At 44.2% G+C, this 24,186-nt stretch overlaps 1 protein-coding gene and 1 pseudogene across 1 annotated transcript; both read left to right on the forward strand.

Moving 5' to 3' along the window:
- LOC115524990 lies at positions 1-437 on the forward strand (annotated as a pseudogene).
- Positions 438-9,153: 8,716 nt separating this feature from the next.
- On the forward strand, positions 9,154-17,096 carry EIF3F (eukaryotic translation initiation factor 3 subunit F). Its single transcript, XM_030331835.1, has 8 exons — positions 9,154-9,581; positions 12,822-12,892; positions 13,364-13,443; positions 13,848-13,985; positions 15,151-15,242; positions 15,910-16,046; positions 16,182-16,295; positions 16,870-17,096. The coding sequence occupies exons 1-8, from the start codon at positions 9,182-9,184 to the stop codon at positions 16,945-16,947; spliced, it is 1,110 nt and encodes a 369-aa protein (XP_030187695.1). The 5' UTR covers positions 9,154-9,181; the 3' UTR covers positions 16,948-17,096.
- Positions 17,097-24,186: the final 7,090 nt, after the last annotated feature.

The following is a 24,186-nucleotide window of genomic DNA, read 5'->3' on the forward strand; positions in this document are numbered from 1 at the left end:
ATAATGAGTGCCTCTTCCGGGGACGGCGTCTGTAGGCATTCAGAATGGTCCAGCGTTTGACATACCGTCGTAGGCTGTCCTACAACACAGCCTCTAACAAAACGAGGCTGTCCTGAACCCCGGATAATAGAATCGTTTACCTTTATACCAAGAAGGTTGGGAAAGCACCAAAATCTGCATGTGGCGTGTGCCCAGGCCGACTTCGATGAGTTTGTGCTGTGAGACCTAAAGTTCTTAAGAGGCTGTCCAAAATGAAAAAACATGTCATCAGGGCCTACGGTGGTTCCATGTGTGCTGAGTGTGTTCGTGACAGGATCAAACATGCATTCCTTATTGAGGAGAAGAAAATCGTTGTGAAAGTGTTGAAGGCACAAGCACAGAGTCAGAAAGCTAAATAAAGAAATGAAGCTTTTTTGAGTAATAAAACCATCAAAGGCAAAAAATAATAAAAAAATAAAAAATAATGAGTGAATGAATGAATGGAACTAAAAAAGCAGTTCATGAATGAACCCAAGTGTCATGAACCAAAGAGTATGATTATTACAATTCTGTATACCTGCGATAGAAAAAAGAGCACTAAGTTTCTGGAGGACATCAAGTATCAAAAGAACCTCCACTAATGAGTGTGGTCCATGGACACCTGAAAAGAACCACCTCACTTTCAAAGCAACACACCAGATGCAAGAATGAGAAGATGGGCACATCTAGCCCAATGGAGGTGATTCTTCTTGGCTCCTTCACTGAGAGAGCCTCTCAAAGGTCAGCTCTGGGCTACAACACTGGCTCAGGCAGGGTAGACTTATGTCTCCTGTGATATTCACAGAAAGATCTGGGCCCACCCTAAAGTCTCCTTTCCTGAAGTTATAAGCAACAGCCATATGGTCATGGTTCTTGGGCCAGGCAAGACCCAGCCCCTAAGCGTAGCTTAGGCAAGAAGGGCAGAAAAGACCCACAGCTAATATCATCCTCAATGGGGAAAAACTGAGAGTTTTCCCCCTAAGGTCAGGGACACAACAGGGATGTCCACTCTCACCACTGTTGTTCAACACAGTGTTGGAAGTCCTAGGCTCAGCAATCAGACAACAAAAAGAAATAAAAGTCATCCAAATTGGCAAGGAAGAAGTCAAACTTTCATTCTTCACCAATGACATGATACTCTATGTGAAAAATCCAAAGGACTCCACCAAAAAACTGCTAGAACTGGTCCATGAATTCAGCAAAGTCACAGGATATAAAAATCAACATACAAAAATTGGTTGCATTTCTATACACCAAGAATGAAGCAACAGAAAGAGAAATCAAAGAATCAATCCCATTTACAATGCACCACAAACCATAAGATACCTAGGAATAAACATAACCAAAGAGGTAAAAGATCTGTGCTCTGAAAACTATAGAATTCTTATGAAATAAGTTGAAGACGACACAAAGAAATGGAAAAACATGCTATGCTCGTGGATCAGAAGAACAAACATTGTTAAAATATCAATACTACCCAAAGCAATCTACACATTCAATGCAATTCCTGTCAAAATAACACCAGAATTCTTCACAGAGCTGAAACAATTCTAAAATTTGTATGGAACCAGAAAAGATCCCAAATAGCTAAAGCAATCCTGAAAAAGAAAACCAAAGCTGGAGGCATCACAGTTCCGGTCTTCAAGCTGTATTACAAAGTTTGAATCATCAAGACAGTATGGTACTGGCACAAAACCACATAGATGAAAGGAACAGAATAGAGAACCCAGAAATGGACCCACAAATGTATGGCCAACTAATCTTTGACAAAGTGGGAAAGAGTATCCAATGGAATAAAGACAGTCTCTTCAGCAAGTGGTGATGGGAAAACTGGACAGTGACATGCAGAAGAATGAACCTGGACCACTTTCTTACACCATACACAAAAATAAACTCAAAATGGATGAAAGACCTAAATGTAGGACAGGAAGCCATCAAAATCCTAGAGGAGAAAACAGGCAGCAACATTTTTTACCTCAGCTGTAGCAACTTCTTACTAGACATGTCTCCAGAGACAAGGGAAACAAAAGCAAAAATGAACTATTGGGACTTCATCAAGATACAAATCATCTGCATAGCGAAGGAAATGATCAACAAAACTAAAAAGCAACCAACAGAATGGGAGAAGATATTTGCAAATGACATATCAGATAAAGGGTTAGTATCCAAAATCTATAAAGAACTTATCAAACTCAGGGCACCTGGGTGGCTCAGTCAGTTAAGCGTCTGACTTCACCTCAGGTCATGATCTCAAGGTTTGTGAATTCCAGCCCATCAGGCTCACTGCTGTCAGCTCAGAGCCCGCTTTGGATCCTCTGTCCCCCTCTCTCTGCCCCTCCCCTGCTCTCTCTCTCTCTCTGTCTCTCTCTCTCAAAAATAGATTAACATTTTTTTAAAAAAAAGAACTTATCAAACTCAACACCAAAAAACCAAATAATCCAGTGAAGAAATGAGCAAAAGACATGAACACTTTTCCAAAGAAGACATCCAGATGGCTAAGAGACACATGAAAGAATGCTCAACATCACTCATCATCAGGGAAATACAAATTAAAACCACAATGAGATACCACCTTACACCTGTCAGAGTGGCTAAAATTAACAACTCAGGAAACAACAGATGTTGGTGAGGATGCAGAGAAAGGGAAACGCTTTTGCAGTGCTGGTAGGAATGCAAACTGGTGCAGCCACTCTGGAAAACAGTATGGCGGTCCCTCAAAAAGTTAAAAATAGAACTACCCTATGACCTGACAATTGCACTACTAGGAATTTATCCAAAGATACAAAAATGCTGATTTGAAGAGGTACATGTCCCCCAGTGTTTATAGCAGCACTATCAGCAATAGACAAATTATGGAAACAGACCAAATGTTCATCAACTGATGAATGGATAAAGAAGAAGTGAAACACACACACACACACACACACACACACACACACAAGGAATTATTACTCAGCGATCAAAAAGAATGAAATCTTGCCATTTGCAATGACGTGGATGGAACTAAAATGTATTATGCTAAGCGAAATAAGTCCGTCAGAGAAAGATAAATATGATTTCACCCATATGTGGAATTTAAGAAACAAAACAGATAAACATAGGGGAAGGGAAGGAAAACTAAGATAAAAACAGAGAGGGAGGCAAACCACAAGAGACTCTTAAGTACAGAGAACAAACTGAGGGTTGCTGGAGGGGTGTTGGGTGGGGGAATGGGTTTAAATGCATGATAAGCATTCAGGAGGGCACTTGTTGGGATGAACACTAAGTGTCATATGTAAGTTATGAATCACTAAATTCTACTCCTGAAACCATTATTACACTATAATTTAAATAAAATTTAAATAAGATTTTTTAAAGGGCAGAAACCACGAGCAACTCTCTGTGATTTCCTGCCCCCCACCTTGGCATGAAGTCAAGGGGGTTGGCCAGGCCCGCTGCGACTAGAATCTGAAGAATCTGGAGAGGCAGAAATTAAGGATGAGCTGAGAATAGCAAGCCAGAGAAAGAAGCTCTAGTGACCAAAACCAGGTGGAGGGAGGGAAGGCCAGAAGCAAGTGCAGAAATTAAGATATGGATATCAGAAAATCAGAGAACTAAGAAAATAGCATGCCTAGCCAAGTAGTCAAGAATGAACTGGAGACAGGCAAATCTCACGTGTGACGAGTTGCCTGATCAGGCTGGCTTTTGACAGGGTGGGTAACCAGTTGGTGGGGCCAGGTTCCCTCCAGAACAGAGAACATTTGCCATGCAGGGAGGCAGGTATGAGGCTTGAGGTCTGTGACACTGTTGCTTTCAAACTGTGGCCACTGCTCCTCACCACCTCAGTCTGAAAGTGCATCCAGGCAGAGAGCCTTAACTTGTAGAAGTCTAGCATAGCAAAGGAGCATCCTGGCACTAGTGGGTGGAGCCTGCGTAAGGTGCACAACTTCCTGAAACCTGCTGGCAGTGAGCAGAGACAAACTGTGGGAGGCAGCCTACCAGCCTGCCTGTGCCAGGCCCAGTCTGCAGAAGGACAGGTGGTCGGCCACCAAGGTATGGTTCCTGCACTGCCCTGCCTCAATAAGTCCCAAGTCATACCTGCAGTGCTGAGCAAGCTTCAGGCTCCCCCTTGCGGCCTTCCCATAGTTGGAGCTGTAGTCAGACCTCCCTTCACTCCAGGCAGTCATTGAAGAGGTGGAATGGGTTTATCAAGCTACAGTCCCCAATTTTAACATGAGCCTGTAGCTATGACCTTCTTTTCAGGAAGGACTATCAAGCATATTCCTCAAGATGACCAGGATCCCAGGTGTGATGGTTAATTTTATGTGTCATTTTGACTAGGGCACAGGATCTCCAGATATTTGGTCAAACATTACTGTAGGTGTGTCTTTTCGATAGGTTTAACATTTAAATTGATAGGCTGAATTAAACAGAATGTGATCCCTAATGTTGCTGGACCTTGTCCAATCAGTGAAAGGCCTGCATAGAACAAAGAGCTGATCCCCACCTGGAGTAAGAGGGAACTTCATCTGCCTGAAGTCTTGAGCAGGACATTGGTCTTTTCTAGCCTTCAGATTCAAGCTGAAACATAGGCTCTGCTTGGGTCTTGAGTCGGCCTGCTTTTGGACTAGAACTACATATTGGCTCTCTTGGGTCTCCAGCTTGTTAAGTAAATATGTTAGGACTTCCTAGCCTCTATAATCACATGAGCCAATCCCTTATTTAAATATATGTATATATTTAGGGATACCTTGGTGGCTCAGTTGGTTAACTGTCCGACTTTGGCTCAGGTCATGATCTCATGGTTAGCGGGTTCGGGCCCCATGACAGGCTCTGTGCTAACAGCTCAGAGCCTGGAGCCTGCTTCGGATTCTGTGTCTCCTTCTCTCTCTGCACCTTCCCCACTCACACTCTGTCTCTCTCTCTCAAAAATAAAACAAACATTAAAAAAATTATATATATATATAATTTTAACATATACATTTATTTATATTTATACATATTTAAAATATATTATATATACATATATATACATCGTATATATGTATATTATATATGTATGGCATGCCTGGGAGGCTCAGTTAGTTAAGTGTCCAACTTCTGCTCAGATCATGATCTCACAGTACATGAGTTCGAGCCCCACATTGGGCTCCCTGCTGTCAGTGCAGAGCCCACTTCAGATCCTCTGTCCCTCTCTGTCTCTACCCCTCACCCATTCACTCTCTCTCTCTCTCTCAAAAATAAAAAAATAAAATAAACATTACATATATATATATGTATATATATCTTGACCAGTACGCTATGTGCACAACACAATTCCCATATTCAAGGGGACAGCTCATTTTTCTCTCTCCCCATGCCTTCTGCCCTTTCATAATGAACCTAGGCCTCAGAGTTTCTATTCATAGGGTTCAGCCTGCCTGGATCCCTCAGTCAGTGATTGAAAAGTCAGCATCCTGGATGTATGTACTTCCTTATCCTAGCTGGTCAGCATTCCTAGGAAGGCCATGCCAATGATCTCTCCCTGCCTGCCTCTTAGCCATGTGGCTGGAGAAAAATACAAAAGCTAACCAGATCCTTGAGATCTCCAGGCTTAGCTGGGCTCTCTCATAATTGATCAATGCCTTTAATGACTCACTCTTGGCCCCTCTTCCACTGCCCAAAGACTGAGTCCCACCCTTGCACTTCCATTCTCAACAGATCACCATGGCTTCACTTCCCTGAGAAAACTGTCACTTGACAGGAGGTCCTGCAACTTCCCTTCATTCCTCAATTCAAAGTGTCTGATTCTTTTTTAAAAAAATTTTAATGTTTACTTATTTTTGAGAGAGAGAGAAAGAGCATGTGTAAGGCAAGGGAGGGGTAGAGACAGAGGAAGACACAGGATCCGAGGCAGGCTCTACACTGACAGCAGACAGCCCAATGCGGGGCTTGAACTCATGAACAATGAGATCATGACCTGAGCTGAAGTTCGACGCTCAACCAACTGAGCCACCCAGGTGCCCCATGTCTGATTCTTCACCCACCCCTTTCTCTTTTCCTTCCAGAGAGAAAGGTCTTCAGGACATTGACATCAAGGTAAAGTTCTTGGTGATGAAGTATCCACAACCAACTCAAGTAAGTGGATAGAGGTCCCAAGGGTCAGTTCGGAGCAACAACACCTCTTCATCACAGGTGATTCTCTCCTCTGGCCTTTTCCCATGGGATGATCTCAGGGGATCAGCCCTTGCTAAGGCAGATCCACTAGCATCCATAAGGGAGGCCACAGCCTGAGGCAGCCTCTCTTGCATGTCCCTCACTCTATGCAAGAACATCTCTTTCATCTAGACTTCTCCATTCAGGTCCTCTTTCCTCCCTTCTTTCATTAGATGGTTCTTCTCACATGTGTATTCAATCTTTCTCTTTCCTCTAGATCTTCACCCTTAGTTTAAAGTACACTTAAAACTCTTCCAGTCCAGGGGACTGAGAAGTGTCCCCTTCTCAGTCCTATTGTTCCCCTCTGCTACTGCCTTAAATGTCTCCTCTCCTTTCCACCAATTCTCTTGAGAGAGCAGCCAGCACTCACTGCCATCAGTTCCCACTGACCATTCTCTCCCACCTGAATTCTGATTTCCATGCCCACCCCACCATCAATTCCTCGAATACTGTTCTGCTAGAGTTGTTAAAGATCCCAGTTACAAAATCCAAGCCTCGAGGCGCCTGGGTGGCTCAGTCAGTTAAGCGTCTGACTTCAGCTCAGGTCATGATCTCACAGTCGGTGAGTTCAAGCCCCGCATCGGGCTCTGTGCTCACAGCTCAGCCTGGAGCCTGCTTCAGATTCTGTGTCTCCCTCTCTCTCTGCCCCTCCCCCACTCATGCTCTGTCTCTCTCTGTCTCAAAAATAAATAAAGCATTAAAAAAAATCCAAGTCTCTTTTCAATCCTCCTCTGATAGGCTGTTCACCTGTGTTTAGGGGAATTAAAAGAAAGAACATATGTCTGCCCAGAATATTGACAGGGGAGCTGGATCATATAAATTCTAATTACGGAACATAGTTCCAAGAGAAAGCAGCTCTTGGACATGAGAGTAAGGGCTGGGAAGTCCAACCTCACCCACCCACCTTGCCAACTAGCTGCCAGGACTTGACCTAATTAAGGGAGTTGATTGGTTTCCTAACAGGCAGATATTATCATTCCCATGGTACTGAGAAGGAAACGAAGACTCAGAAAACATTATAAATTGCCCAAAGTTACATAGTACAATAGAATCAGAGCTCCTCCCATTACATAGCAGTGATAATAGCTACCACTTAATAATAATAACTGCTGGGGGTGCCTGGGTGGCTCAGTCGGTTAAGCGTCTGACTTCGGTTCAGATCATGATCTCATGGTTCATGAGTTCGAGCCCCACATCAGGCTCCCTGCTGTCAGTGCAGAGCCTGGTTCTGATCCTCTGCCACCATCCCCCGCCCCTCCCCCATTTGTGTTCTGTCTCTCTCAAAATAAATAAACTTTAAAATAATAATAATAATAATAATGATAATAATAACTGCTGTATATCAGGCATATGCTGAGAGATTTACAGAGGGTTACTCATTTAACCCTCTCCCAAGTATCTCCACCTGATCACACGACAGTTCTGCTTGGATGTCTAATAAACAACTCAAGGATGACACCTCCCAAATTGAACTTGGGATCTTTTCCAAAAAAACTGCTCCACTTGTAGCTTTTACTATCCCAACTGGTGACAACTCCTTCATACTAGTTGTTCAGCACACACACAAAAATGGAGTCATCCTTGACTCTTCTCTTTCATACCTCACATACAATTCCTCAGAAAATCCTGTTGTCTCTATCCTCAAAATATGTCCCTAGTCTACCAACCTGTCACCACTTCCACTGCTACTGGCCTGGTTCCCACCACCGTCACCTCTCACTTAGGCTACCTGCTAATCTCCTAAAAAGTCTTCTTGCTCTTTCTCTCTCACCCTCCTCTCCTCAACAACCACCTCTCCCTGGCCCACTCTATTCTTCTCAAAACATCCAGAATGATCCTTTTAAAACTAAGACTGATCATGACCTTCCCCTGCTCCAAACCCTGCAATGGCTCCCCTCCTCTCTCAGAGTAAAAGTCAAAATCCTTATCATGGCTTAGTACGTCCTTAATGATCTGCTCCCCAACTCCTATTCAAGGGTCCATCTCTGCTATTCCCCATCATGATCTGAACACACCAACCACCAAATAGTCTTCTCACATACTCCAGGCCTGCTCCTGTCTTTAAAGCCTTTGCATTGCTGTTCCTTCGACCTGAAGGCTCTTCTCCCCAATTATAGCCACCCCCTTCACCTCCTTCAATCAACTCAAACCTTGCATTCTCATTGTGACCTACCCTAGCTTCTGATTCCCCCTTACTCCCCGCTAATTTTTCCTTTTTCATAGTTCTCATTATCTTCTAACATATTATATAATGTACTTATTTGTCTCCCTCCACTAGATGGTGAATTTTGGGAGAACAACAATCCTTGTTTCATTCATTGATATATCCCAAGGGACTAAAACAGCATCTGGCACATATTCAAACGGCTGAATAGAATAAGCCACCGCATTGTCTTCTTATGACTCTGTCAAGAAGTGCCGTTAAAGGCACTTTACCATTCACTATCCTGGGGTGCTGGGTGGCTAAGTCAGTTGAGTTTCCAATTTCCACTTAGGTCGTGATCTCACGGTTGAAGAATTCGACCGCCTCCGCTCTGCGCTGACAGCTCAGAGCCTGGAGCCTGTTTGGATTCTGTGTCTCCCTCTCTCCCTCTCCCCTGCTCCAACTCTCTCTCTCTCTCTCAACAATGAATAAACATTAAAAAAATTTTTTTTAATTCACTGCCTTTTTGAAGTCTGAAAACAGGAATTACAACCCATTCTCCGCTCTCTGGGTCCATCTGGCTGCAGCTGTGCAGACTGAGCTGTTTCCCTTTCTCAGCAGGGGTCCCAAGTTTGCTCGGAACTATTTAGCTCGCCTCTCACTGAGTGCTCATGGGACAGAAATTAAAGAGCACAAACTCAGCAGGAAATTGTAGTGCCGTGAGAAACATCATCAGTGACCAATAGACACAAAGATCTGGTTCACGTGGTGCATATTCAGCCTATCGTGCCCCTAATATTCTTCAACTCACTCCCTTCCGTTCCTGGTTTCTTCTTTCTCGACAAGATGGCCACACCGGCAGCACCGGCGAGTGCGTCTGCCGCCACTCCAGCTCCAGCCGCAGCTCCAGCCGCGGCCCCACCCTCGGTCCCAGTTCCGTCCCCAACCCCAGCCTCAGCGCCAGCCCCGTCTCCGGCTCCAGCGCCGGTTCCGGCTCCAACGCCGGCTCCAGCCTCATCCTCAGACGCGGCGGCTGCAGCGGCTACGACCACGGCTCCGGGCCCGACCTCGGCCTCAGCGCCGGCCCCAGCGCAGACCCCTGCGCAGTCACTGCCCGGTCCTGCTCTTCCAGGCCCCTTCCCCGGCGGCCGTGTGGTCCGGCTGCACCCGGTCATTTTGGCCTCCATCGTGGACAGCTACGAGCGACGCAACGAGGGCGCTGCCCGAGTTATCGGCACCCTGCTAGGTGAGTGGTCAGACACAATCGTCTGAATCTTCTTCCTCCCATCTCCTTCTTCTCTTGTTCCCCTCCCTTCCCATCCCCATTGACCTCTTACCTATTCTTCCATGCCACCTTCCTGCCGCGACTTACCTCCTTAAGGAACTTGAACTTCCCTGCCACATTTCTGTCACTTCGGGTGGCATAAAATACGTAAGCAGTAGTTAGTTATTGAAGAAAAACCGTATGCGGAATGATTTACATTTTTTTAATCTGCCCAATAGCATTTCAGGCCAAGTGTGACCAAAAATGAGTTCAGATGCTGAGTAGGAAGTCAGAAACATTTGACTCCCTAAACCCAATGACCACGTTTTCCCCCCTTTCCTACGGACTAAATTTCTTTATTTTCTAGGTGTTTACAAAGACATTTTTAACCACTTGAGAAAGGAGTGGGGAGATCTGTAAAAAGACATCCCTTTGAACAAGTAAACCGGTTTGTCAGAAACTTGTTTAGGGCTTCAATAATCCTCTCTTTTCCTAAACGTTTAAGCCTGATCTTTTTAATTTATTTGTTTATTTTTATTTATCTTTTTAATTTACATCCAAGTTAGCATATAGTGCAACAATGATTACAGGAGTAGATTCCTTAATGCCCCTTACCCATTTAGCTCATCCTCCCTCCCGCAACCCCTCCAGTAACCCTCTGTTTGTCTGCCATATTTAAGAGTCTCATATGTTTTGTTTCCCTCCCTGATGTTATATTATTTTTGCTTCCCTTCATTTATGTTCATCTCTTTTGTATCTTAAAGTCCTGATATGAGTGAAGTCATGTGATATTTGTCTTCCTCTGACTAATTTCACTTAGCATAATACCCTCCAGTTCCATCCATGTACTTGCAAATGGTAAGATTTGATTCTTTTTGATTGCTGGGTAATACTCCATTGTACGTATATAGGGGTGTGTGTGTGTGTATACATCTTCTTTATCCATTCATCCATCGATGGACATTTGGGCTGTTTCCATACTTTGGCTATTGTTGATAGTGCTGCTATAAACATTGGGGTACATGTGCCCCTTTGAAAGAGCACACCTGTATCCTTTGGATAAATACCTAGTAGCACAGTTGCTGGGTCATAGGGTAGTTTTTAACTTTTTGAGGAACCTCCATACTATTTTCCAGAGCTAAGGCTGATCTTCTGTCCAGTAGTCTCCCTAATATGTTAAAGTAATTTGTAAAATGGAGAAGCACTAGAGAGAGATTACTGATAATATGCCTCTTTCTCTGGGTACTGCTGATCCCATCAAATTCATTTTCATTCCATCTTTGTCCCCAATTTTAGATACTTTTGTGACATGTAATAGTTCTTCCACCATAGAAGACAATTGGTGTATTGCAAAGAAGACAAGATTGTAGGTAGATTGCACCAAATATTAACCATGTGCCTTGGAACAAATTACCTAAAGTCTAGTTCTGTCCGGGGCAGGGCGGGGGGACAAATTACCTAAAGTCTAGTTCTGTCCGGAGCATCTAACTGCTGGGACACATGAGCTACAAAACAGCCATTAGTTGCCATCCTCCACATCAGGGCTCTACCCCTGCAACACACAAACATAGTCTCCCTTTACTTATTTTTGAAGGTTTAGCATTTTACAGGAACTTCAATTGATCCATTATCTTCCAAACATTGCCAAAGTTTTTCTGAAACCAAGACTTTGTATTCTCTTTGCCACAAGTGCCTTCCCTGATCTCCCTCATTTGTTCCAAGTTCCTCTCATCTTCCAGGTTCCCAGGAAAAGTGTTAATTAAGTATCAGTCCTTCATCCCATACCGCCACCCTCACCCCCACTCCTAACTTCCCAAAGTATAATAGCTTTCTGTAACTATGTCCTGCTTTGAGCTTCTGTAACAAATGATTTTTGCAACATTAACTTGGCACTTGACAAAGACTACTCTTTCAGCTGCACTGCCAAATTTTCCAAACTCACATGCATGAGCTATTTAACTAAAGAAACAGTTCTCCACTGAGGAAGAGTATTAAGTACCCCAGATACTATAGTGACCTTATTTAGTGACCTGTAATCTACATCTTAAGATTCTCTTCTGGACTGGGACCATGGTACAATGCTAGGTGTTACAGGGATAGTACTTACTGAAAAATGAAACAGACTCTTCTTACTAGGAGCTTATATATTTTCTCAGACATTAATTCATGAAACATTTAATTTGGCTGAAAGAAGTCAGTGGTATCTTTTAAGTACCATAAAATTGTTTTAAATATTTGTAATTCAAAGTTTGATAAAACAACATCTACTCTAACCTTCAATTCAAGATGAAGATCTACTCATTCAAATAATTAGAATACAATATGATAAATGCTCTAATAGAAGGTTATCATAGCAGCATGGAAATATAGAAGACTCAAAACTGCTTCAGAAGTCTGAAATGGTCGAGTCTGTTGAATGCTGATGAGAGGTCAAATAAGAGAAAAAGTATTTACCCACTGGGTTTGCGGACATAGTTTCACCTAAGGGAGCAAAAACCATAGTGAAGTGGAATTAAACAGACATAGGTGTGGACAGCATTGTGGTCACTAGTATAGAGGGCAGGGCTTGAAGCCTGGTATGGACAGTGCCAGTAGATTAGAAAAAAATGGAGAACCCAAGGGACCAGCAGTCTTAGGTCAAGAAACAAACGTAATGGGAGTAAGGGTATCAAAACTAGAATAGGAGTTTGTGGTAAAAGACTGATACTGATGTTTAAGGTTCACAGGTAGAAGGTTTCTGGATGGTGATGGGGCTAAGGTTATGACCATGGGACTAGATGACTGAAGGGAGGTACAGGTGAAGCTCCCTAACACTGTGCTTTGGGACTAGGCTACTGTATGGGTGCCCTGTGTAGACATTATTAGAATTTTCCAGGTAGTTCTGCAGATTGAATTATAGGGAGAAAATCTAGAGGCTGAAAATGAAGGTCATAGAAAAAAGACCTGGAGTAGGACTGGTAGCAGGATGGAACAGATAAGCAGAAGAAGACCTTGTGAAGGAAGAATAGACCCCATATGTTGATGGCTAAAGCAAAGAGAGCTCGCTTCAGAGCTTCAGCTCTCTGGAGAATCCTGGTCCCACTGATGCATATGGCTAACTTAGAATTTACGAATTCAATTTGTTCATTGACTTTGAGGAGGCCTCTGAAAGCATTTGGAAAGTGGTCGGAGGCTGCCGAGTGCCCTAGGGTCTTGTAACATGTGGACAATTCTCTCTCACAGGCACCGTTGACAAGCATTCAGTGGAGGTCACTAACTGCTTTTCAGTGCCACACAACGAGTCAGAAGATGAGGTGAGTGGGAGCTTGAGCTGCCACTGTGTGGTCTATAACTGTTCGTTTGCTAGGCTCTCCTTAAGGCTTCTCCTGCACAATACGTTGTGCTTCTATAACTAAAAGTTCAACAAAGAACCTTCTTAAATTTTTTTTTTTTTTTAACGTTTATTTATTTTTGAGACAGAGACAGAGCATGAACGGGGGAGGGGCAGAGAGAGAGGGAGACACAGAATCGGAAACAGGCTCCAGGCTCTGAGCCATCAGCCCAGAGCCTGACGCGGGGCTCGAACTCACGGACCGCGAGATCGTGACCTGGCTGAAGTCGGACGCTTAACCGACTGCGCCACCCAGGCGCCCCCAAAGAACCTTCTTTCTATGGGTATATACTTCCTGGGCCTCTTGTCTGCTGGGGTGGGCTCTGGTCCTTTTCATCCATTTTTTTCTATGGGCTTCTAGCTTCTTAGCTTCCTTTTCTGCTTTTCTTCTAAGGTGGCTGTTGACATGGAATTCGCTAAGAACATGTATGAATTACACAAGAAAGTCTCTCCAAATGAGCTCATTCTGGGCTGGTAAGTTGCATTTGGGGGAATGGAAAGTGTTGGTGATTGCCAAGGTTTTTTGCTACCAGGCTAGTTATTCTACTCCCTTTTGGAGACAGAGTATTGAAAGTGTATTACTTCAGGGATCTGTGAATTTAATGTGTCTTGCTGGCAGTTCTAATCTCATGAGGCCAAGAATATTTACTTTGAATTGTAGCTTTTACTGAGCCAAGTATTTTTGCCTTGCTGATGACTTGTAATGTTTCAAGAGCTCTGAGTCAGCCTTTGATTTGAGTTAATACAGTTTTCAGTGTAGTCTTTTTGCATTTAGGTTGCACTGGAGGTAACGCTACCTAGAGACACCCATTTTACCCTTGCGTTTGCTATTAATGTTACATGTAGACTTGAATCCACAACTATGTTTCATTTTCCAGGTATGCTACAGGCCATGACATTACAGAGCATTCTGTGCTGATCCATGAGTACTATAGCCGGGAAGCCCCCAACCCCATTCACCTCACCGTGGACACGAGCCTCCAGAATGGCCGCATGAGCATCAAGGCCTATGTCAGGTGACCGGTGTCTTGGGGCACAAGGCCATAAAAGGCTGTCTGGTTCCTACCATGCCTGGATGACACCCACCTCCACCCCAAGCAGGTTTAATCCTTCAGTATATAACTCATTGCCTCATAAGGAAATCCATCCCTCCCTCTCAACAGTTATCGTTAGAAGGGTTTTACTCTGAAACAAAATTTGTCCCTCAAGTATCCACTTGCTGATACCAGTTGTACCCCAGATTTCTACTTATTTCTCTTAACCAATTTCAGATGACAGACCTTTAGGTATTTGAGCAAACTGTCATGTTTTTCCCGTCATCGTTTCTATAAGCTAACTCTTCACGGTTCCTATAGCTGATCCTCACTGCTTTTGGTCATGTTCACTGCTTTTCTGAGTAACCCTTTGTTAATCATTATTCCTGGATACACAGGACTCAGAGTCATACAGATTAAAGGATGGCTGTCCTTTGTGACTACATCTATTACCCCAGGGTCGAGTACAGTTTTGGTGACAGTAACATTATAGCATTGACACGTTGAGCTTGCAGGCAGTTAAAATTCCTGTTGACAGGGGAGGCATGCTGAAGAAGGGGCTGCTGGGAGAGTTGGAAGGATTATCTTTTCTGGTTAGAATGAAGGCATTTCTTAGTGTATCTCTTACGCTGTTTGATTTGGTGCACTTTCTGTGTGTGACATAATGTAACAGACTTTGGTCCAGGTGAAAATACATAGTTGACATAGTAAAGGCAGTCACCTTTAGTGAGATTTCTTAAAGCACCTAATCTAGTCTTGGTGGGCTGGAGTCAATTTGCTTTTTTCAGTGCTAATGAAGGGCACAGTCTCATAGAAGACCTATGGGTGGATATCTGGGCAGCCAGCTCCACAGGGAAATGCAGCATCCTGTTTCATCACTGATATTGCAGTGAGTGAAACATTCATCTGAAGGGACCAAGTCAGATCTGCAGGCTGAGTCCCCTCTCGCAGGCCAGGCTTCATTGTGTGTGAAGTGAGCTGAAGGAAAAATGTGACTTGCTCCCATGAGACCTCAGGTTCAGGTGGTTTCAGCCTTGTCTCAGAACCTTGGAACCCATAACCTTGGTATGACTGCTTTCCCAGCCTGGACTAGACATGGAAGCCCTCTCCCAAGGCTATTTACTTACCTTGACTTCTCTCTCCCCAGCACTTTAATGGGTGTCCCTGGGAGGACCATGGGGGTGATGTTCACACCTCTGACCGTGAAATACGCGTATTATGACACTGAACGCATTGGAGGTGAGTAACCTTCCCATACCCTCTTTTGAGGTCTGACACTTTTCAGGGCACAGGGTAGCTGCTCTCTAACAAGAATGGAGGGCTTTGGGGGGCGCCTGGGTGGCGCAGTCGGTTAAGCGTCCGACTTCAGCCAGGTCACGATCTCGCGGTCCGTGAGTTCGAGCCCCGCGTCAGGCTCTGGGCTGATGGCTCAGAGCCTGGAGCCTGTTTCCGATTCTGTGTCTCCCTCTCTCTCTGCCCCTCCCCCGTTCATGCTCTGTTTCTCTCTGTCCCAAAAATAAATAAACGTTGAAAAAAAAAAATTTAAAAAAAAAAAAAAAGAATGGAGGGCTTTGGGTAGGTTGAAGAGGAACCGTTGATCTAAAGTCTGTGATGATTAAAGTCACAATCGTTCTCCATTATAAACGAACTTCCAGGAATTATTTGTGCAATTAGAATGGGAAATTATCAGCACCAGAGGCTACATGGCCATTCATATAAGACCAAAACCAGTGATTAAGCTCTAGCAGGAGGAAGAGAAGCAGCTAAGAGCAGAGCAGGGTTTCAGAGAAGTTGGCTGTATCCAGAGGGAAGTGGGAAAGTTAGCAGAATGATTAGAGATAGTCTCTTCCTTGATGGAATGACTGAAATGTCTGTGCCTCTTCTATCCCCCAACCTGTTCCCACAGTTGACCTGATCATGAAGACCTGTTTTAGCCCCAACCGGGTGATCGGACTTTCAAGTGACTTGCAGCAAGTAGGAGGGGCATCGGCTCGCATCCAGGATGCCCTGAGCACAGTGTTGCAGTATGCAGAGGATGTGCTGGTGAGGAGGGGGAAGGCGAGAAAGGAGGAGGGCATAGATCTCCACTCTGAGATCTCTGAGAGGTGTACTGGTGAAGTGACAGTCCCTGGTGGTGAGAATTAACTGTGCCTCACTGAATCTTTGTTTGGTGCTTAGTCTGGAAAGGTGTCCGCTGACAATACTGTGGGCCGCTTCTTGATGAGTCTGGTTAACCAAGTACCCAAGATTGTTCCTGATGACTTTGAGACCATGCTCAATAGCAACATCAATGTAAGTGCCATCCCTGGGCTTCTGGGAGCTTGTGTCTTCCCCCACCTCAGCTCATGCACACAAATGTGAAGGGAGATGACCTAGAGGGGAACAGAGGAGAAAGGGCTTTGCCGTTGGCCCCTTGCAGTCCAGGTTGGGAGGAAGGAAGAGGTGGTACATGTGTTTGGGGAGGTCTTCTGCCTTCTCTTCTTTGATTCCATTGTCTCAGGAACTGCTGATACTACTGTGACTTGCTATCTAGATTCATGGTCAAAAGAAATGCTAAATTCAGAGGTTAACGAAAATGCAATTTCTTATTTTCCCCATCTGGGTTCACAGACTTCCCGCCCCCCATATCTTACCCCAGATCTTGGCTAAAGCACCCCACTTTTATAAGTGTATCAGTAAAGAAGAGAAAGCGTTCTCAAACATTTCATTCTTATCTTCCACCTTTGAGTCTTGTTCAACCTCTTCTGAGCTGTTATGTGTCCAGGACTGCCCTCTACCCAGTGTTCACCATGGAGCTGGCCAACCCCAGACTTTCTTCTCCCTTTCTGCCCAACCCCTCTCTTACTGTGGCTTCTTCCTCTTCCAGGACCTGCTGATGGTGACCTACCTGGCCAATCTCACGCAGTCACAGATTGCCCTCAATGAGAAACTTGTAAACCTGTGAATGGGCCCCAAGCAGCACTCCTGCCAATCTGGGCCACCCCAGGACTCAGAATGGAGTGTTGTAGGATGGTTTCCTTGTGGTTTGAGTCACACTGAGTCAGTCAACTGCTTGTGACTCTAAATAAACATAGCCTACCTTTTGTAAATGAATCCATCTTATATGAGTTTACTGCTGGGTGGAGGGAGAGCTCATGCAAAAACCAGGAAGTGAATACTTGGGTAGAAGTTGGTTGTGTGTTGGTGACTCGCCATCAGTAGTTGCACCCATAACCCAAGTCCAAGCCACTTTTGACCTGCCCCCAGACCAGACAGCCTTTGCACAGTGGTTTCACAGAGGTACTTTCTTCCCGCTCTTTTGCCTATGATTAGAGCAAACTGGACCTTCAAAAAAACATTTTTGTCACTTCTCTTCCATAGTGCCTCACATGAATGACAGTACAAAGTGTTGCCCTATGCACAATTAGGAGGACCTAGAGCATGTGTTGGTGGGTGAGTGGAGAGGAACAAAGGAGTGGGTACAAATCTCAGTCCTGGGACCCATGAGTACATGCTGGTGGGAAGAAAGTCTTCTGAGGATTAACTGCATTTTACCAAATTTTTCTTTTGGCTTTCAGTCTGGAAAGGTGTCCACTGGCAATACTCTGAACCATTTTTTGATGGATCATGTGGGGTTTCCACAGGAAGTGAAAAGGAGAATCCATGCAGGGAAAATAATTAAGAGAATTGAATGCTTGATCTGAACTGAAAGAGTAAAGAGTGTGGTCAGGGTCATAAACTACTTGAATAGTAGAATGGAGCTATTTGCCACTATGGTTCGGGGAGGCAAGTTTAGGATCTATAGCTTAAATTTAAAGAGATGTCCCCCAAACCGCAAACTGCTTCGGTACTATGTGTGACTTGAGAGCACCATCGGGCTGTGTTGGGCTCTGCCAATGGCTGAATCTAAGCAAAGACTAGATGATATTTCCCAGGGATTTTGTAGACTTCAAACAGCCCTTTCATCTGATTGCTGGAGTGTTCTGCCTGGCCACTGCGAAATACCTTAGGTTGAGAAGAAATGGGTCATTATTCAGGGACTTAGGGTTATGTTACATGTTGGAGTGGAAAGGTAAATGAAAGCAAGTGGGTATCAAAAAGGCCCAGATTGTAATTCTGTTTCTGAGACATGTGACAAGTTCTGGGGGTCATAAGCTATGAATAGTAATGATACATTTTTACACGTAGGCATGAAATGACAATAGTTAGGCCAAATTGTGAGGTTAAAAATAGCATGCACAATGGGAAGAGGGTTGATCAGAGTTCAGAGTGTTTGTGTTCTATTTTTGGGGTGGGTGGTTAATACCAACTTCAGTTTTTTTAAATATGCATGATAAAATTCCAGGGTTACTCACTGGAAATAATCTCCAAATGAAAATGATGGGAAATAATAGAATAAGAAAAAGGAAAGAGTTTTTTTTAATTGAGAAAGCATGGGAAAACTGGGTAAAGCAAGTAAAGATGGCAGATATACATCCAAATATAGTAACCACACTAAATGTAAAAAGGGTTAAACTAATGAGAGGAAAAAAAGATTGAATTTTAAAACAAATCCCACCTATATTTTATGTGTGAGATACACCTGAAATATGGACACAGAAAATTGTCATGCAGCTGTAAGCAGGACATCTTAAAACATTGAATGAAAAAGACTAGTCTCAGAAGACAGTGCATACTATAGGGTCAGAATGCAGAATCTAATCCTTCCTCTTTCCTTCGAGGCTGCCCAGAGCCTGGTAGCTTTGACCCTCCTGAGAAGTAGAGGACAGGGGACAAAAGAAATACCATCTCTCAGGAGGCATGCGGTCTTCAAGCCAAGGGCAGCCAAAAGCATCCCTCGTGGAATTGAGAGTATAAACTGCTGCAGAAGCCCAGAAGAGTCACTGGAGAAGATTTTCACCGACGAGGTAAACCTAGAACCCTGGAATGGAGCTTAAAGGATGACCACAGCTGTCCCTGGGGTGAGAATAAGCTGAACGAGGCAGAGATAGACTGGCCTGGACACAGTGAAGAGACATGGTGTGGCGGGTCTGTGCAAAGGGCAGCTAGCAAGAGATGGTTGGTGAGGGCTTGTCACCACCAGAATAGCTAAGGGAGACTGCAAAAAAGTTTCTGAAAGAAGCAGGAGTGCCTTTCAGGATGATGCCATCGGTCATCAGAAAGGTAGCTGGAGTGGTCCAAGTGAGAACTGCAAGTAACCTGAATTAGAACCATAAGAGGCCCAGGAAATGAAGCAGAACGCATGGGAGACCATGGCCTGACATGCCTTGGTTCAGCGCACACGGAGGATTTTTTTACCACCTGCCCCCCTCACATTACCATTCCATACTGAGTGGGGAGTGGGAGCAGTGATTCCCAGCAGTTCTGAGGATCCCATGACTGGGAGAAGCAGCAACAAGCCATGGGGAACAGTGAAGAAGTTACGGCTAAGATGGGACTTGTACAGTCTAAGCAAAAATGGAACAAGCCTACACCAGTGAAGATAATGCTCTGCAACTGGCGAGTTACCCACCCCACCCCACCCGGCCATCCTATCACAAGAGGTTCCCTGTTCAGCGCTCTTCAACAATCTTTAGCAGAAGTCTCCCTTCCCCTACTCCTCAAACAACTTTCCAAAGAACCCCGCTAGCGAGTTCAAAACGTTTCCCAGACTGCAACCTTCAAATACTAATCCATCTTCTTTATCCCCCAAATCCTGTCCAAACATTCCACAGACCTTAGCCACCCAAACTGATTAGTCCTTCCAATCAATCCAACAAACTATGCAACCAACTAGCCCTACTAAAGTGATGGCCCCACCACCTCTCCATTTCTCACTTACTCCCTCTTCCCTGCAGAAGCTGGGCAACACCAGTTACCCAGTGTCCATGAGCTTCATTCTGATGGTTGGTTTGATAGCATTAGCTTCTTAGACATAAATGGCATATTCCTGTACCTCCCCTGATGGGCTTCAATGAACATCCTGACCTTTGGAGAGTCCTTATCAATGGATGGCCTAACCCTAAATAAAGTATCCTGAGCCCGGGGACATCTTGCTCTTAGGAACAGATAGATCCCACAGGAATGCATCCTCAGGCACACTGAGCCTCTGGAGCATCTAATCCAATGGGCAGACTGATGCCAAATGGCAATGAGTCTCTGAATGTATGTCGACACTGATAGTGGATAGTAACCCCGTGTACGCTAATACCATTTGCTCTATATTGTTTACTCAATTAAGCATTAAGTGTTTAGTATTTGCCAAATAGTGTGCTAGCACTAGGTCAGTAAGTGTGCACTCCATGCTACTGGCATTAAGGAGTTCACATTTTGATGGAGAAAACAGAAGAGTAAGTAGTTGCAAAATAGAAAATGAGTGTGGATCTAGCCCTCAATGAGCACCTGTTCTGTTTCGGTCAGTCTTCTCTTCATATCACAGAACAAGCTGGGGTTCAGAGAAGTGGAGTATGTTACTCGAGGTAGGCTACACAATTAGGAAGTGAAGAAATGGGATTTTAATTCAGGTCTGGATTTTTCTTTTTTTTCTCTGTAGCCCTCTGCTTCACAGTTTAGTGACTCATTAAGATAATATGGCAAAAATGAAACATTACAGGAGCATATTACAAAGGTTGACCAGGTCTGTCCTAGGGAGTCTGGGAAGATTCTACCCAGGACATAAATACCTGGGCTAGTCTTTTTTACGAGGAACTTGGGAAAGGAAAAACGGGGCAAAGGAAACACGCAAACACCTGTTCAAAAACCAAGGAGGCATATTCTGGGGGCAGACCATAAGAGCCCTCAAGACTATGGAGGTTGGACATTATCCTAGAATTTGGGGGAGGAGGAGGCTGCATAATTTAATCAGGCATTTCAGGAAGATCCCCTGCTAAGGGAGAGAAGCAGAAGACAGGAAGGTGAATCGGGGCCACTGTGACTGTTCAGAGGACACGACAGTGGCAACAAGGGTGGCGACAAGACTGTGATTGAAGAGGATGTTAAGAGGCAGACTCAGGAGGGCTTGGAGACTGGTTGAACTTGAATGGTGAGATATGGGAATCTAAGACGTTACCTGGTATTTTATAAAGATGATTGAAGGGATAGTATATGGAAAAGCTGGCTACTCCAGAGTGGTGGAAGCTTACAGCATGTGGAGATGTGTCCAGAATTAAGGTTAGAGGGATAGGTTGGGACCTGTTTTAAAAGCCCAAAGTGAAGTCATTTGCCCCCCCAAGATTTAATTAGTTTCAGCCTATCCCAGGAATGTCACCTTTTAACAGCCAACTATGAAATTTTCTGACCAACACTAGTGAGGTAGTCTGCATGATAAAAACCTTGCCAGTAACTTGCCCTCCCCCTTTCCTATGAGACCTTCCATTTTGTACAACTCCTGGGAGCATCTCTGCTTGGTAGATGGGATGTTGCCCAATTTATGAATTGTTTACCAAAGTTAATTAGATCTTCAGATTTGCTCAGGTGAATTTTGTTCTTTAGCAGACCAAATGGTGAGGTCTTAAATGTAACTAAGTAATTGTGACTTATTTGATCAACTATGGGGCTGCACCAAATCTTTTAAGGAAAGATTGAAGAATTTACTCAATGGAGTTAATGAAGTTACTCATTTATTCATATAATACCAAATGGCAGCGAGGTGCTAAGCAAGAATCCTGCTTAGAACCTTTTGGAGGGGCAGACAAGTAAAGAGATGATTGCATTGGGAGTCACGAGGCATTGGAGGTCATGGAAGTCTTCCATCTAGGAAGTAAGATCCAAGCTGGACTTGAAGAATGAAGAAGCAACAGACTGAAAAAGGAGAGGGAAATTGCACTGTAGGCACAGAAAACTGCCAAAGGCTCAAAGACCGTGTCAACCATGTGGCTCTTCCGTTGCTGACTCTTGGCTAGGGAGGTGTTTGTAGGGAAAGAAATACCCTATGCCTAGGTTGACAGAAAATGAATGATACTGGAACTCTTTTTTCCTTACAGCCTGTGCTAATGTGTGCACAAGTTTGTTTTTACTGTGAATGTGTGTTCACACATTCTCTTTGTGTGTGGTTGTGCATGTGCTAGAAACATTTCAGAAAGGGTCTCAGTGAGATCGGATGTGTCGCGTAAGTTCTAAGACACCACAGTTCTCTTATTTTCTCCTGTTCCCCTTTTCTGTGCTTCTGCTTCATCCTTCCTCCTCTGACCCTCCCTTAAGGTGTCATTCCCCAGGCTTCCATCCTGGGTCCTTCTCACAGTCTACACACTGTGCTGGGAAGGTCTCATAGAAGCCTTTGACTGCGATTATTGCCAGTTTGTTAAAGGTGCCCAGTCTTCAGCTCTAGCTCTGGCCCATATTCAGAGCTGATTGCAGACTAGGTAAATGAATACTAGATTTCCCCTGGGTGTCTCAGAAGCATCTTAAATTCAACATGTTCAATATTGAACTGATTGTCTCTTCCTCCTCCACAACACCTGAATTTCCCTTCTCAGGTGATGACACATCAGGTATTCTGTTGTCAAAACCAGAAACTTGGAGGAATCCTTGATTCTCCCCTCCATGCTTCAACTAGTTCATTACTATTCTGCCTTCAGTCTTGCCCTCTGTGATACTGTACCAAAAATACAGAAACACATATTTGGCTTTTCATCCAGGTTCCTGAAACACAGCTTTTAAACCCTTTGGAATTTGTTTAAGTGATGAGAGCTATAAATGGTGTAAAGAGTCTTTTGTTATTCCTAACCAGACCCTTTCAACCACACCGAGTTTATGTTAATGAAGTGATTTGAGTTTGGAATTTTCAGCTTGGGGGGAGAGGAGAGGGGCTGAAAGTCACCAATTGAATTAATCACCAATGGCCAATGATTTAATCAGTCATGGCTATGTAGTGGCGCTTCTGTCCAACAGAGTTTGGAGAGTTTCTGGGTTGGTGAATAAGAATGTATCTAGGAACAATTACATGCCAGGAAGGTAGTATACCCCCAGTCTTCAGAAACAGAAGCTCCTGTCCTTTAGACCCTTCCAGACCTCACCCTGTGTATATTTTCATCTGGCTGTTTCTTTCGAATCCTTTAATGTTTTTTAGTAAATCGGTAATGGTAAGTAAACTGTTTTCCTGAATTCTGTGAGGTGCTGCAGTAAATTGCTCAAACCCAAGAAGGAGGTCCAATTTATATCTGGTGTGTCAGAAGCACAGGTGACAACCTGGACTTGTGACGTGTATCTGAAGGGGCAGGGGAAGGCAGTCTTGTAGTACTGAGCCCCTAACCTTGGAATCTGATACTGTCTACAGGTATTTGTAGTGTTACTGCAGGATATTTTTTTACCACAATACCTGGGATTCATTGTCTTGCAGCTTCCAAGAATGAAGAGGTGGGCACAAAATGAGCAGCAGACAAGTTTATTAGCATATAAGATTAGAAAGGAAGAATAGTAGAAAAGCTCTCTTTACAGAGGGGACATTCACAAATAAATGCCCCAGGACTATAGGCAAGGGTCCTTGTTTTACAAGGTTCTGGTCAGCCCACCCCCATCCCTTCCCCCTTGTACCTTTTCAGGTTCTACCCTTATTGGCGTGATAGTTCCAGGTGCTGGGTTGTCCATTCCTGATTGGCTCCTTTCCACTGTGTGAGGGGTTATCTGTGACCATACTTAGGTCTTTTGTCAAATTCCAGAGGGGAAATCTGAGGCGGGGGCTTGGGGGGGGGGGGTCTGTTACATCCTTAAGAGGAACCTTAATGCCTCTTGAGGTCAGACACGCCCAGCATCATTCCAAAATAGGTGTTTTTCCCCCACCCAGGGACCTCAGGCCCTAATCTTACCCTCCCTGCCTACTGAATCCTATCTTCTATCATAGTGTCAGAATTGAGTTAAACTGTAGGACACTCAGTTGATATCTGGGAATTGCTTGGTGTGGGAAAATTACCTGCACATCTGGTTGCAGAATTGTTTGATGTGAGTAGTAAGTGTAGAGAAAAACAGTTCCTCTTCACTCTCTTTGATCTATTCCCCTCACAGCCCAGGATAAAGTTCACACTTCTTACTACAGCCTGTAAAGCTCATCATGGCCTTGACTGATCTTCCACCTCCATAGCTGGGAGGGTCTCATATGGAGTATCGTGCTTCCTCTGCATTTGCTCTGCCCTCTGCCTAAAATATATGCCCCTTTGGCTCACTTCTGCTCTTCCTTTAGGTTTTGGTCTAAACCGAAAACCTCCTCTTGGAAGGTGCTCCTGTACCATGA

The sequence above is a fragment of the Lynx canadensis genome, chromosome D1 (assembly GCF_007474595.2).
Source record: "Lynx canadensis isolate LIC74 chromosome D1, mLynCan4.pri.v2, whole genome shotgun sequence".
NCBI classification, from domain to species: Eukaryota; Metazoa; Chordata; class Mammalia; order Carnivora; family Felidae; genus Lynx; species Lynx canadensis.